This window comes from Urocampus carinirostris, chromosome 1 (assembly GCF_059441175.1).
Source record: "Urocampus carinirostris isolate Australia breed hairy pipefish chromosome 1, RoL_Ucar_1.0, whole genome shotgun sequence".
Taxonomy (NCBI): Eukaryota; Metazoa; Chordata; class Actinopteri; order Syngnathiformes; family Syngnathidae; genus Urocampus; species Urocampus carinirostris.
In genome coordinates, this window is record NC_142349.1 from 65,457,689 (window position 1) to 65,472,493 (window position 14,805).

The following is a 14,805-nucleotide window of genomic DNA, read 5'->3' on the forward strand; positions in this document are numbered from 1 at the left end:
GTCCTGAAAGATGGAAATAAACGCAATAAAGCATGACGAGGTAAACAATTCGTTACTGTATCTAATGATGAATCGGAATTTTTGTTTCAGGGAGACATTCTGTATTCTTCCATCTCGAACATTTGTTTCTGATGCCATAAAAATAATGTGATCATGAAATCAAACCGAATGCCTTTTCGTATGTTACCTGTATCACTGGTGGTCTAGTGGTTTGGTTTCGATACTCTCCCCGCCCCCACTACCTCGATCAATTCCTATTGCTTACAATATTTTGCAATTTTGGTCATTAATGTTCTTCGTGTTAATAGTGCACATGAAAAATTACTGTATGCATTTCCAATGTTATCCACGTATAAGGCGCACCGCATAATAAGGCACATTTTCAATTTTTCTGCCATTTTGGGGTGTTTATGTGCGCCTTATAGTCCGGAAAATACGGTGGTCATTTGGCTCTTTTTGTATGTAGTTTTGTATCCCAGGGAGCTTTATTTTGCCAGATTTCCTTTTCTTGACTAACATAGTTGTGTTTGGGGAGGTTTTAAGGGCACTGTACATTCCTTGGAAACTAAGCTTCAAAAACTGGCAGACAATTAGATTCCAGGCTCTTTTATTTTTAGTGACAAACGAGTCGTTTTTTGTTCACGCAGTTTCAGTTTTCATATATTATGTTGCAGGATAGAATACGTTGGCGTCAACTGCATAACCAGTTCGACTTGACTGGCAGAAGAAGAGGCGGGGATTAAACAATCCATTTTGTTAACATTCCAATTATGATACTGGATTTTTTTTTGTATCAAGTGAATCATTCCTTTTTCATTGGTTAATGAAGTGTAAAACCAGTTGCTCCATTTTGTTTATTATTCAGACATATTTATGAATTAAATCCGGCCTGTTTTTTTCTACAACGACTTGAATAATGTGGACCCAAGCTTGTGTAATTTCACCTCTGGAGGTATTGCTGATGGATAAACAGAATGACCCTTAAAGTAACCCTGCTGATTTATATTGTACACCTAGAACCATAAACACAACATATCCATGAGTTTAATGTTTTAAGTTAGCGGAATGAAGCGGAACATCATTGTTGCTGTTAAATAGTTTGCTGATTTTAGTTAGCATCTAAGTGTACAGAATAAATTGGCAAGTGTAGTAGTTTTTTTGTGGTTGATACAATGTAATAAATATGTATTCATGTGGTGTTGTTGTCACGTTTCTTGAGTGAATCCATATGCAGGGAAGAAGGCACCAAAGAATGATGTTTAATAACCAAGTAGCAGGGAAGTGGTGTCTAAAAAAACAAAAATCAAACCTGACATGACAAAGACAATGACCCAACAACCTCTACCGTTGGATTCCATCAATATACAGAGCGGCAGTAATGAATAGAATAGAATAAAATAGAATATACCTTTATTGTCATTGTTACAAAATGGGTTAAAATATTGTGTCAACGAAATTGGGCATGACACTCAAGTTTCACACGTTCCCAGTGAGGTAAAGAAACCAAGAAGATAAGGAACAGAGAAGATATGGTTATAAAACAAGGAGGGTATGGTTATAGTTACAATTTACACAAAGAAATGACGGCATGTAGGATGTTGCACACAGTAGGTAAGGGTTTGTGCAATATGCATTTGGTGCAAAAATAGTCAACATTGAAGAAGTACAGGTGTGGAAAAAGATTAGACGCAAGTGGGTGCTCTCCGGCCACTCCCCCCAGGTGGTGCACTCTCCTTACAATGGTTATTTGTCCAGGTAAAACAAAGCACTGTTGAATATGGTGTTTAGTGTAATTTAGCAATCTGGTATGTTTATTTTTTTCGATTTTTATTCTGTAGTCAAATTATGCATGAATTCAGATTTTTTTTTTATTCACAATGACATCAAAATGTATTTCTAAGCTCTTTTCAAACACTGAAATGCAATTCAAAATGTTCTATAAAAACATTTAATGCACTATAAGATCTATCCCACACTTTCTTCTCACCCAAAATATAGGAACGTCGAAAAAAAATGGGAGAAGAAAGATGAAAAACACGATTGTAGGCCAAATTGTATTTAGGTAATTACAATGATGATGATCATATATATATATATATATATATATATATATATATATATATATATATATAATTAATTTATTCAATATAGGAGTGTAAAAGAATGTTTTGCATATTACGGCACAATCATCATGCAAAAATAAGACAACATAATAACATTTCTATTGCATAATAATTGAAAGGGTAACACAGTATCATACCTGTCAACGTGTACGTTTTTGCCGTACAAAGTACGTTTATTATGCATTTTGAGACGTGTACGACGTACGAGAATATCTGTGCGGAAAAACGCTGATTTGTCAATGATGGGTACCATCCGGTATACACCGACTATCACCAAACGGCAAATCTCATCTCATCTCATCAGCTGCACCGCTTATCCTCAGTAGGGTCGCGGGGATGCTGGAGCCCATCCCAGCAATCATCGGGCAGTGGGCAGGGGACACCCTGGACTGGTTGCCAGCCAATCGCAGGGCACACAGGGACGGACAACTCACTCGCTCAGTCACACCTAGGGACAATTTGGACCGGCCAATTCACCTGAAATGCATGTTTTTGGAATGTGGGAGGAAACCGGAGTGCCCGGAGGAAACCCACGCAAGCACGGGGAGAACATACAAACTCCGCACAGCAAGGTAGCTGGATTTGAACCCACTCAGGAGGTTCCCACGACCTCAGAACTGTGCCGCACACGCGCTAACCACTGCGCCGCCGTGCTGCCCCAAACGGCAAATCAATCAAGTCAAATGAGTTCGCCACGGTAGCCTCTATCTTGGTATCGTTTTTTTTTCCGTTGCAAACAAAGCGAGCGGTTTGATGCTACTGTGCGCATGAGTCTGCCGCCTGGGGATTTCCCATCATGCATCATTCAACATCGGATTTCATGCGGTAGTTGTGTCTCTTTTTACTGAAGCGGCTTTTTGGCTCAACTCATTAAAGAGAGCCGGCTCTCAAACGGCTCACTTGCTTTGATGCATTATATTACGAATGATTATGTTGTAGAAAGAAGTTAAGAAAAGAGGAAGTATAAAAGGAGAAAATGAAAAAAGACAGGTTTGTGGTTATCCATTTTAATCAGTATATTACCAACAATAATTTAATGCAGAAAATGAATGAATAATTTGAATAAGAAAATATATTATGCTACTTAATTACATTTGCACGTGTTTTTTTCCTTCTACAGTGAATGTCCAAGCTACTTAATTTTTGAACTTTTTTAATAATAAACCTCATTCATGTCGAGCAACTCAGTATTTCAAAACAAAATGTTAACTAACAATATATATATGATACAAGGAAACACATGATTAATATAACATGTTGAACTACATAAATAGACACGTTGGGGAAAAAACATATGGTGTAAGTGTAACGGGTGTGATAATAACTTTTATTTTATTGAAATTCCTGCTAAAATATGTGTATAGTTTTTGGTAAATGTCCTGCAATGCTGAGTCCAACAGTGCCATCTGCTGGTATGGGGTGGGGTTTGGTTTTGGCTTCTAACATGTGACCAGGAGGTGGGGTTTGTTGTCAGTTTTACCAGAGTACTACAAAGAGATCAAAGAGATCTGACCCAGCAGAAAAAGCTAATGTTGTGACTCATCCATTTGCAGAAACTGTAATAATAAAAACCTCATCATCCAGTCCAGCGTGAATGTGGATCTTTGGTGGGACACGTACACCGCGGTTACATTGGTGCCGTGACCCGTGACTTCTATCAAACTCTCCGAACCGAGGACTGTCCTACCTGCCACATTGTTTCATGATGCCATCAGCTCACAGTATTTAAAATTGCTATACAGTGACGTGTTACGCAGGCTTCTGATTTATTTTGTGATTTTGACTCATTTACATATTTGAAACATGTTTAATCAGAGCACGAGTGACATTTCTGAGGGTGTAGCTGATCAGATGACAAATGTTATTCAGGAGATAGGACATACATTGGCTGATAGCATTTTCTCACGTATACAGTCACACAATACAGTAGCTCCTAGCGCTGCTGCCACACAAGATGTAGCAAACACATTGAGTAAGCCAGGTTATGTGTCAGATGTAACACAGGTTCAGGTGGTTACACAGAGAAAGGTTAAAGAACCACCATCATTTAATGGGGATGGCTCAGACTCAATAAAATTACATGAGTGGGAAGATCTAATGAAGACATTTATTAAGAAGAGTAATGTGAGACTTGAAGAGCAAGCAGAGGAAATCCAAATGCATTTGAGAGGAAAAGCTAAAGATGTAGTTAGGTTTGGCATTAGAAACAGTAATATAGACGTCTATACCCGCCCTGACATGATTTATAGTCTCCTCAGGAAACACTTTAGCTGTACCAAGTACTCTGCTGTCCCTTTAGCTGACTTTTATTCAACTTTGCCCAAACACCAGGAGGACCCCTATAACTACTGGCTGAGACTAAACAGAGCAGCTGACCATGCCTCTGAGTGCTTGAGTGAGCAGGGCAAAACATTTGACAACCCTGAAATAGAGGTCACTCGCATGTTTATTAGGAACTGCCCATGCAAGGAACTGGCACTCACTTACAGATCAAAAACCATCGAAAAGTGGTCGGCATGTGAGGTACTAGAGGTGCTGAATGAATACCACGCTGAGAAGAGCTACAAAGCAGATTCCCTACAACAACCTGCGAATAGAGCGGAAATTGCCGTACACAAAGCTGAGGTGAACCATGGTCCAACCCTCATGCACGAGCCACCTCAGACTTCGAGCCCACAGTATGTCTCTCTAATGGACGTTATTAGTATGTTGGAGAAGGTTCTGATACGTGTTACCTCAAACCAGTTTCAAGGGAGAAGGCGAGCTCCAACCAGGCGACCTGGAGACAGAATTAATGGTTTCACTGACAAGCCATGTATCATTTGCAAAGAAGTCGAACACAGTGCTCTCTCTCATTGCCGAGACAAAAACCTTTGCTTTCACTGCCATGCCCCAGGGCATTCTCGACGTGATTGTCCAGTGACGAAAGTTGTCCCACTGCCTCAGGGAAACTAACTGATCTGCGCTTAGGGGAGAACAGTGCAGATCAACTGAGTATACCTCCCACCACTGATGTGATGCCTGACATGCAAGATAATAAATCAATTTATGAGTTGTATAGCAACAAGATACCTCCATCGAAGAAGCTGATCTTTCAGGGGTTTCAGAGAATAGCGGAGACTGACGAACTGTTTTACACACCTGTACTTGTGCAAGAAGGCCCCACTTTCAGAGCGCTATTGGACAGCGGGTCGATGGCTTGTACAGTAAGTGAGTTTATGTACAGGTGCGGCTTGTGTAAGTACAAATGCGGTTATCCTATTAAAATGTGGTGGGTGCGGCTTATAATCAGGTGTGCTCTATAGTCCAAAATTTACGGTACTAGTTTTCACCCAAAAATGTAATTAAAAAGTGTTTAACACCATGAACAGAAGACTGTTGACTATTTTTTTTTTGTAGACCTGAAAAATGATCTGATCGCTGATTCCGATCTGTCAAACCACATGTTTTTAGCGTTGTTGCACCCCAACATAATGTAGTTTTACGGCTAGCTTGGTGATTTTTTTTCCCCGCTTTGCATTGATTGGCTTTAGATTGGGTCCCTCATAGTTGTGTCTGAGAGGATTCCCTGGACCGTCCCTGTACCCCTGTGACTTAAAGAACTGCAGCAGCATGGGATCTGTGTTCAACCTCTGAGCTACAGTTTTCGCCACCTGAAAATAGTTCATGCGGTTGGAGAGTGTGACCACGAAACCTGGGTCATTGTTGATGTTCTTGTCACAAAAGATGACATCTACTCTGTAGTAGAGGTCCCGGAAATATTCCTTGGCGGTTGGGAGTTCACTGCTGTCGTTTTCTGGGTCGTCCTTCTGGAAGACAATGATGTCCCCATCCATGAGTTCATCCAGGGCCTTGTCCAGAGTGCCGTCATAGTCCTGAATTCGCTCTGTTAGATTGGGCTTAACTTCCTCATAGAGGATAAGGCTAGTTTCCTGCGAAAAGCCTGCTCGCTCACACATGACTGGTAGCAGGTCTCTTATTTTGCAGGATATAGGTGTGTAGATATGTCCACAATAATTTAAGTTTCGTGTTTTGGGGTCATACATCTTCAAAAACAACATGACATCACGATCTTTGTCAAACTTGGGTAGGGTGGCACCACTGGCCGCCTGTTCAGGATCCACTGTTTCCAGAAATATGGTCCATGGATTCTCATTGTCACTCAAGCCTATCATAGACTTGTTGCAGTCAGCCTCGTAGTCGAGCATAGCGGGCCGTTTAGTTCCGTTGCTGCGGGCTTGCATGGGCCACAACCTCATCTGTTCCTGAGGGAAACCCATGGTTTGGGAGAGGTTCTGGACAAACTCTTGCAGCGTGGAGCTCTTCAGGACTTTAAAGACTGTGTACTTGACTTTCTCTTCATCATACATGTCATTACCCTGATGACCACAGAACTGGTCCTCTGTCACCATCTGAACTTGCATGTAGAGATGAGCCTCTTGACGCTCCTTCCTCTTCTGAGCCTCTACCCTCTTTTCCTCCTGTAGACGTTCCACCAGCTGCTGAGGTATGTCCACATCAGTCATTGGTAGAAGAACCTCACTCAGTTTGGACTCCCGTATGTAGACCAACATGTAAGCGTTAGTACAGTGGCGAACAGAGAGGTCGTCATCGTGTCCACCATAGTTGTGCTCTATGGCCTCTTCTTTGGTGCAGCGCGAAACGACGTCATCATCAAACTTGCACCATATTGGATCCTTGACACTCACTTTGCCGTCTCCTTTAGGGTTAAGATAGACGACGTAGTGACCGCCATGGTTGTCCCCACTATGCACGAGCACAGCATGAAGGATGTAGTTAGCCGGGTCTTTGGAATCGGGCTTCTGAAGAAACTCGTCAAGAGGTAATTGATCGGGAAACTCAAATCTGTCATTTATCTTGATGTTTTGGTCAGTCTGTGGATCATACATGAATCTCATCAGTTGCAGGTGAAGGATTGGCGGGAAAGTGAGAAACTTCACTCCTTTTTCTGCTTCCTGCAGACCATGCTCCCCAGCATCATATTTGTTGTCTCCGTCCAACTGTTCAGTTGCAACATAATCCTTAAATGACTCAAAAATGTTCTTCTTTCCTTTTATACTAAGCTGGATGTCATAGTAATCCTCTATCCGCTCTGATCTGTAGTCCACATGCTTGCACTGAATGTATGACACCATCTTTCCTCTGAAGAGTTTTGGTATTGTTCCCTCAACACAGGTGCCTTTCATTTTGTTTTCCACATTGTCAAGGAGCACCCTACAGAGCTCTTGAACATCGTGTTGCATGAAACTATCGAGCGTTTCCCAACCAAAGGACTTTGTAAGTTTCTTTGTGCCAACAGGCTTGTCGCTGTGTTGCAGCTCATAGAAAACCCGCTGCAATGCCAGAGGAACGCTCTTGGATGAGTCATCTCCCTCTGTAGGCATCATGTATACTGCACGGCGTAGTTGGTTGGTGAAGAAAAGAGTCTGTAGTAGGCTGTTCATGTAACATGTAGCTCCTTGGTTCTTCAGTCCGACATAGCCTGTGTGTTTCTTGGAGTCCCACGCCACTCCGTGTGGGGCATCTGCTTGGACGTAAACCTCAAATGTGACTTTGTCGTCATCAATAAAGCCCCGTTCTGGGTCAGTGACATCATTCCAGGACATGAAGTTTGAAAAGCCCCAATCGTTCTCTTTGTGGAAGAAGAGGTGACCTATCCTGCGACTGAATGACTTTTCATCATCTTTGTAGTTGATGATCTTGAGCATGGCCTGCGCATGGCATGACCATGACGTGGAGTCTGATTCTGCATTGCACTGCAAGAAGAAACCCACACTCTTTTGGTGTGGCCTATCAGCGTAGAAGCGTGGCATCACCATGATCTTCCAAGGGAGGTTGCGGACAAAGCATGACGGACTGAGAACTGATTCACTGAGGCGGCTGAAGCGCTCTACTACAAACCGAAATGTTGCTTCTGACCGCCAACTGGTATCATCCTCCATGTCTTCTTCTGTATTATTGTGCCCATCGGCCATGGCTAAGTTACCGTTGATGACTGGGTTGGCTGGAATTCTTGGAGGTTCATCAGTGTCCCCGGCTTCCATTTCCATATCCTCGGGTTCACTGAGCTGCTGCTCGCCGGCTTTCTGCTGCTGTTGCTGCGTGTGGTGATGGTGATGGTGATTCATGTTGGAAGCTTTTGTCGTCGCGACGCGAAGCTCCTTGCTCTCACAACATTAGCTTTTTCTGCTGGGTCTGATCTCTTTGATCTCTTTGTAGTACTCTGGTAAAACTGACAACAAAGCATATCAAAGAGCTGTCTTTTCACTTTACAGAAAATACATTTTAGAATATCACAATACATTTATAAATCTTTGCATTTTAACAAGATACTTTTAACAAGAGATCGTATAGTGGATTTTTAACGTTTACAATGAATTCAACATGTTTTTCTTTACTCTGAATTTTAACCAACATCATCCTTTTTCTAATGTATATGAAAAATAGGAATAAAAACAATATTGAGTATAAAAATGGGTACAATTTACCTGCAAATGGATGAGTCACAACATTAGCTTTTTCTGCTGGGTCTGATCTCTTTGATCTCTACAAGGGGAATTAATATTTAGTAAAACAGAAACAAAACGAAAATAAACCTAAACAGCTTGACAATATCAATCACATTACTATGCATGGTGAGAGATTTGTCAGCTGGGGTCATAAAGATAATAACTTTTATTTTATTGAAATTCCTGCTAAAATATGTGTATAGTTTTTGGTAAATGTCCTGCAATGCTGAGTCCAACAGTGCCATCTGCTGGTATGGGGTGGGGTTTGGTTTTGGCTTCTAACATGTGACCAGGAGGTGGGGTTTGTTGTCAGTTTTACCAGAGTACTACAAAGAGATCAAAGAGATCTGACCCAGCAGAAAAAGCTAATGTTGTGACTCATCCATTTGCAGAAACTGTAATAATAAAAACCTCATCATCCAGTCCAGCGTGAATGTGGATCTTTGGTGGGACACGTACACCGCGGTTACATAAGATTATTTTGGATTTTGTAAGGGAAAATACGTTAGCTTGTAAGGGCATGGAGCCCTGGAGCTTGACAGGTATGCAGTATGAACAACAAAAATAAAGAAATTATTGATTCCTGCACATTTGTCAACTTTGTTTAAAGAATTTTGCCGCCGCCTGCTGTCCATCGGAGAATCTCCCCACTAGAGACAGCCGGATGTAACTGAAATCCCGCGATATTATGAGTAACGAGATTTCATGCTTCCCTTTCCCCCGGAACTCTTGGCAAGATGGTAGGTGCTAACATAATCCCTGAAATTTTAAAAACCATCCAAATGCATCTGAGCCCTTCTATTTATATTCGGGGGGAATTAATGCATGGTTTGATTGTTTGACGCTTTCAACAGCTTTTTAGCCATAAATGATAACCATTTAATTCGATGTACTGGGTTTACTATCGTTCGTTTATGCGAAGGGCTATGCTAAGCTAAATGCTAACAGGACCTGACTATGCGATCCCAAGGAGTCGTTCTATTTAATCGTCACTCGCTCATTAATGAGTGAATTAATGTTTATTTGACCCAAAATTGTTATTTTCTGTTGCAGGCGGATGTTGAGCTTAAGAAGAAGCGTACCTTCAGGAAATTCACCTACAGGGGTGTTGATCTGGACCAGCTACTGGACATGTCCTAGTAAGTTGGACATTGGACAAAAAATATGTCTGAGGTCGTTAGTGCAATTTTTGGGTCTGTTGTTTCCATTTAATAACTTGAGATTCAGACAGTGTTAAATTACAAATTGTACATGTGAGGCTTTTGCTTCATTTACGGCATCTGAAGGCAAGGACCTGAAGGCAAATATAGAATTGGCGTTTGTAGTAATCTCAAAATGTAAAACCCATATCTCAGATTGGGTAGTTCAGTGTTAAACGTGTTCAATTGCTTGCGTTAGGTTGGCTATTGCAGATTCCAGTTGAATAGCAGTGTTAGAACACAGTGTCAAATACCAGATTATTTTCTGTAAACGTTTTAATTTCTTCATTGTAATAGTCAACCATGCAACGAACATTAGTTCCAAGAAGATTAGACTAACTCCTGGATAAACATGGAATAATAGGTATTGTGACAGGCAATATTTACAAGGTATGGGTGCCATCAGGCTGTACTTGCCAAAGACACTATAGGAAGTGGCTTCCTTACAACCCATTCGGTTAAGGAATCTGAACTGTGAGTGCCTGTAGAATGGTATACATTAATTTAATGGCTGCTGCAAACTACTTTAGACGTTAGGGGTCCATTTTACCCAGGGTGCTATCGACGTCAAAGATTAATTTGAGCTAGGCTGCCACGGACAATTATAGTAGTCAAAGAACCCATTTAGTATATTAGTACATACTTCAATATGCCAACTCAATACAACATTTTATTTATATCTGTACATTCAAGGAAACTGACCGGGTCAGATGTATCGACATTTCGTTCTGTATACACGTGTACAAGAATGATAATAAAGTATATCTGAATCTTAAATAGGCTGCTTTTGACCTAAAAGATCCTTTTTCGTGAGTGGTGCTGCTATTCATAACAAAGACAAACACTCTAGCAAATCATTGGCTGCTCCCTGCACCAGCTCTGTGGACTTGGGGTAGGGAGCACGCCCCAATGGGGGGGTCGTTGGTTTGAGTCATACCTAAGACTTACAACACTAGAAACAAAGACTATGTGTAATAAATTTGAGTAAAACATTAATGGTGCAATGGAAACGTATACAGACACTGCCCGACTTACGAACGAGTTTGGTTCGGACGATCGTTTGTATGTTGAAATTGTTAGTAAGTTGCTTCAGTGCCGAATTTTCTATGTTTAAGGTTTATACAAGTATGTTTAAGGTTTATACAAGTATGTTTAAGGCTTGTATAAGTAACCTGTATTGTCTTGTACTTAAAAAATGATCATTTCATAAAATATTATGCTCTATAAACATAAAGGTTAAAATCAACTTACTTTTGGAAGATGTGCTTCGAGAGGTCCTCCTCAATGGTAAAAGGTGGCCGAAAAAAAGCTTTCCGGTCATTTTCTCAACAGCATCAAGCTTTCATATTCCACTTTCATTTCAAAAGAAACAGAATGACCCTTGGATGCACGAGATATTAAACAATAAAAACGTCAAAGTTCCTTGCGCGCTGGTGATTCAGTACACGTTGCACTGTATGTTTACATACGAACTAGAAAGAGGAAGCTGATTTTACACAAAATCTAACTTACAGCAATGTCCGGATATTTTTCGACATTTCGAAAATAATGTTGGTATCTCCCGTTTTGCGTAAGTAGGGGGCGTTATTAGAATTTCAACACAACTAGCACGGTGAATCACTTTCTCTTGTCCAATAAGTTAGGTGGATAACAGAGGGACATCCAAATAAACCAGGGTCACAGTCAATCGTGCCCTGGTTGCAACGATCGGTGAACTGCGTACAGTAAACATGGAGTACAATACGGCTATTATAGCACATGGCAAATAGAGTATGCTATTTAAAGCCTACTTGTGTACTACTAGCCGTGGTCGTGAACATTGGCTTAAATAGTCTGTTTTAGGGGGCTCGGGTACCCCCAAAAATTGTAACATTTTTAAACTCCTTTCCTTAAATATGATGAACGCTAGATAAATAAAAAGGGATAACAAAAAATGAGAACAATGTAGCGTCAGACACACTTCACTGCTTTGAAATGGTTCAGTCCATTTGATTATTCGGTCCGCATGACAATGTATTATATTATCACATTATGATGGATTTTCTACAAACCATGTGCTATTTTAATTAACAAATATTGATACTGATTTTTATATTGAATTCTTCTTGGTAATAAAATGGGTTGTGTGTGAGATCACTGAGGTTGATTATTCATCATTTTAAATGAAATGTTCTGCATTTCTATAGCGCTTTTCAAGTCAATGACTTCCCAAAGCGCTTTACAATGTGCTTCACATTTCCCAATGGCGGCCGTGCAGCCATGTAAGGCGCTAACCTGCTTATTGGAGGTATTAGGGGTTCAGTGTCTTACCCAAGAATACTTCGACATGTAACACGGACGAGCCGGGATTCGAACTGGGTTCCCTTGATCCCAAGACGAGCGCTCTACCTCCTGAGCTACTGCCGCCCCCTTTTATTATTTATTACTTATTCAAATGAGTGAATTAATATGTTTCAGGACTGAAGAATCTGTGTATGTGGTTGTTGGTGGAAAGGGAGAGTGATATGGCACCCCCAAAGTTCTGAACCTAAAATCGCCCCTGGTCATGAATATTATAGCGTTAAGCAACATTGGGTCTCATCCGGTGGAGTCAGATTCTGCTGGGGAGTCTGAGTTATACATACAAGTTTTTACCGTTTCTGGGTGTGTCGCCGCGCATTGAGATTTCAGTCAATGGTGGTCACAAATTGAGTGGAGCGAAAAAAGATGGTTGCGAATGTGCAAAGTATTTGCTAATATGAAAATACGCGACAGTCTTAACTTAAGTTTCAGTCCGTGACTTAGCATGAAAAATCTACCAACTTGTACCAATTTCTTTGGTATGTTGTCATTTCGCCCTGTGTCATCATTGACAGGCACTGTGATATCAAGTGTAAGACTTTTTGAACATCAACTAAATTCCCCCCAATCTCATTTTCCCTGCATAGCGAGCAGTTGATGCAGCTGTACTGCGCCCGCCAGCGTAGGAGGCTGAACCGCGGCCTGCGCCGTAAGCAGCAGTCTCTTCTTAAGCGTCTGCGCAAGGCCAAGAAGGAAGCCCCTCCGATGGAGAAGCCCGAGGTGGTTAAGACCCATCTGCGGGACATGGTTATCCTGCCTGAGATGGTCGGCTCCATGGTTGGCGTGTACAATGGCAAAACTTTCAACCAGGTTGAAATCAAGGTGAGGTTCCGGGAACCAGCAGCGATCGATTGCTTAAGAATTACTGTGTGAATTAAAAGCCCAAGTATGTGTGATATAGTGACCACTAGCGGTGTGAAAATACTTTTCTCGTTTAATTTAAAGAACAGAAGTACTATATCATTGGCATACATTGTTAAAGACCTATGGATTTAGAAATTTATTATGAGCCTCCTAAAAATAGACGTATTTGGGTGCCATCTTATTGATACAAAAGCCTCATTGACTATTTTGCGTTCGTAGCTTGTCCCCGTGGTGCTTTTTTAATTTATTTTTTGGGGGCAGCCACTTCTACAACTAAATCCTTCAATCACAGGCATCTTTTGCTCAGTTTTCTTCTCTAGCCACTCTTTTTAGCCACTTGGCCTCGAGCTATGGCTTGCTATTGTTAGCTGCTTCTCCGCTGTTCTTTAGCGTCATTTGCCTCCCACAGCAGGTCATGCTAGCGACTTGTGCTCTTGCAATCTTTTACTGGCCTTTTTGGTAGATTTTCCAGCTAGCTGATAGAATTCACTAAAGCCCATTGCCCTTTTCTGTCGTTTTGGATGTATCCAGCTTTTGTGTCTCATTTCTTGCTCACCAAATATAGAGGTTATATATATAAGGCAAACAAAATTAAAAAGTATTTATGTTGAAGATAAAAAGATTTCTTCTTCCAAATCTAAATGAGAAGTTCAAAAGTGTGGATTACGTGAGCCATTTCATAGATGTTTAATATCAGTAATCTTGCTTCTGCCAAACACACTAATGCATATCTTGGTTAACAGTCTCCGGGTTACTATTTTAGAAATATAAAAAATATCTGCTTTTGAGTTAATACAGGGTATATATATATCACAGCCATATCCCCCTAGTGGGAGGTGGCTAGAGTCATTTCTGACTCTTTGGGAGATTGATTCAGAGGAGGGGATTCCCAGCCCCCTCGCTCAACTAAACTGAGGTGTTGGGAGTCATTAGGTGACCAAACCCCCCAAATCCAACCCCTAATGCTGAACGCCAAGCAGGGATGCAACGGGTAGCAATGTTTAAGTCTTAGGTATGACTCGGCCGAGGCTCGAACCACAACCTCTGTCTCGGGGCGGGCGCCATACCCCAAAGGCTTTGAAATTTATATCATCGGGCTTTCGTAATGCACACGCCTAATTCAGCTCGATTCTAAGCTATGACGATCTCTTGTGAGGAAATATTACACACTGGCACTTAAAAATATACAAAGAGCATCCAAAACATTCTGTACTTGTTATTAAAGCTGATTAAACAGTATTTGATTATGAGGTAAATCGTAAAATGATGCTCTTGTGATTTGACTAATTCAATTTTTTTCCCCCTCCCTTAGCCTGAGATGTGTGGTCACTACTTGGGCGAGTTCTCCATCACCTACAAGCCAGTCAAGCACGGTCGCCCTGGTATCGGAGCTACACACTCTTCCCGTTTCATCCCCCTGAAGTAAAATGGCTGTCCACTTTGTATAAATAAACACAAAAATGGCTACCCCACAAAACTTGTTTACTTGATTTTTTTCCCTCTTCTCAATAAAAATATCACTTCTAAATGGCATTTTTGGTGTACCTTTTCTAGGCGTACATATAAAAGTGGAGTCAAGAACTTCTTGCCTTTTATCAAAGAACAATGAATAGTGTAGTATTTGAAGAGTACCTATTTTTCTTAAAGGTACACATGATTCTAGTCTACCGTTAAAAACGCCTCACTAGAACGCTGCAAAAAATTAGTTAATTCGTGGGTTAGTGTCGTCAATGTAAATGACCCCATCGG

The 14,805-nt window shown here is 41.1% G+C and overlaps 1 protein-coding gene and 1 pseudogene across 1 annotated transcript; one reads left to right on the forward strand and one right to left on the reverse strand.

The window, feature by feature from the left end:
- Positions 1 to 5,572: 5,572 nt before the first annotated feature.
- Positions 5,573 to 8,310, reverse strand: LOC148376580 (ubiquitin carboxyl-terminal hydrolase 7 pseudogene; annotated as a pseudogene).
- Positions 8,311 to 9,270: 960 nt separating this feature from the next.
- On the forward strand, positions 9,271 to 14,533 carry rps15 (ribosomal protein S15). Its single transcript, XM_088320116.1, has 4 exons — positions 9,271 to 9,393; positions 9,707 to 9,792; positions 12,780 to 13,014; positions 14,369 to 14,533. The coding sequence occupies exons 1-4, from the start codon at positions 9,391 to 9,393 to the stop codon at positions 14,480 to 14,482; spliced, it is 438 nt and encodes a 145-aa protein (XP_088176242.1). The 5' UTR covers positions 9,271 to 9,390; the 3' UTR covers positions 14,483 to 14,533.
- Positions 14,534 to 14,805: the final 272 nt, after the last annotated feature.

Coding starts and splice junctions, on each gene's coding strand:
- rps15 (XM_088320116.1), top strand. Junction 9,793..12,779: donor CAGCTACTGGACATGTCCTA/GTAAGTTGGACA, acceptor TTCCCTGCATAG/CGAGCAGTTGATGCAGCTGT. Junction 13,015..14,368: donor TCAACCAGGTTGAAATCAAG/GTGAGGTTCCGG, acceptor CCCCTCCCTTAG/CCTGAGATGTGTGGTCACTA.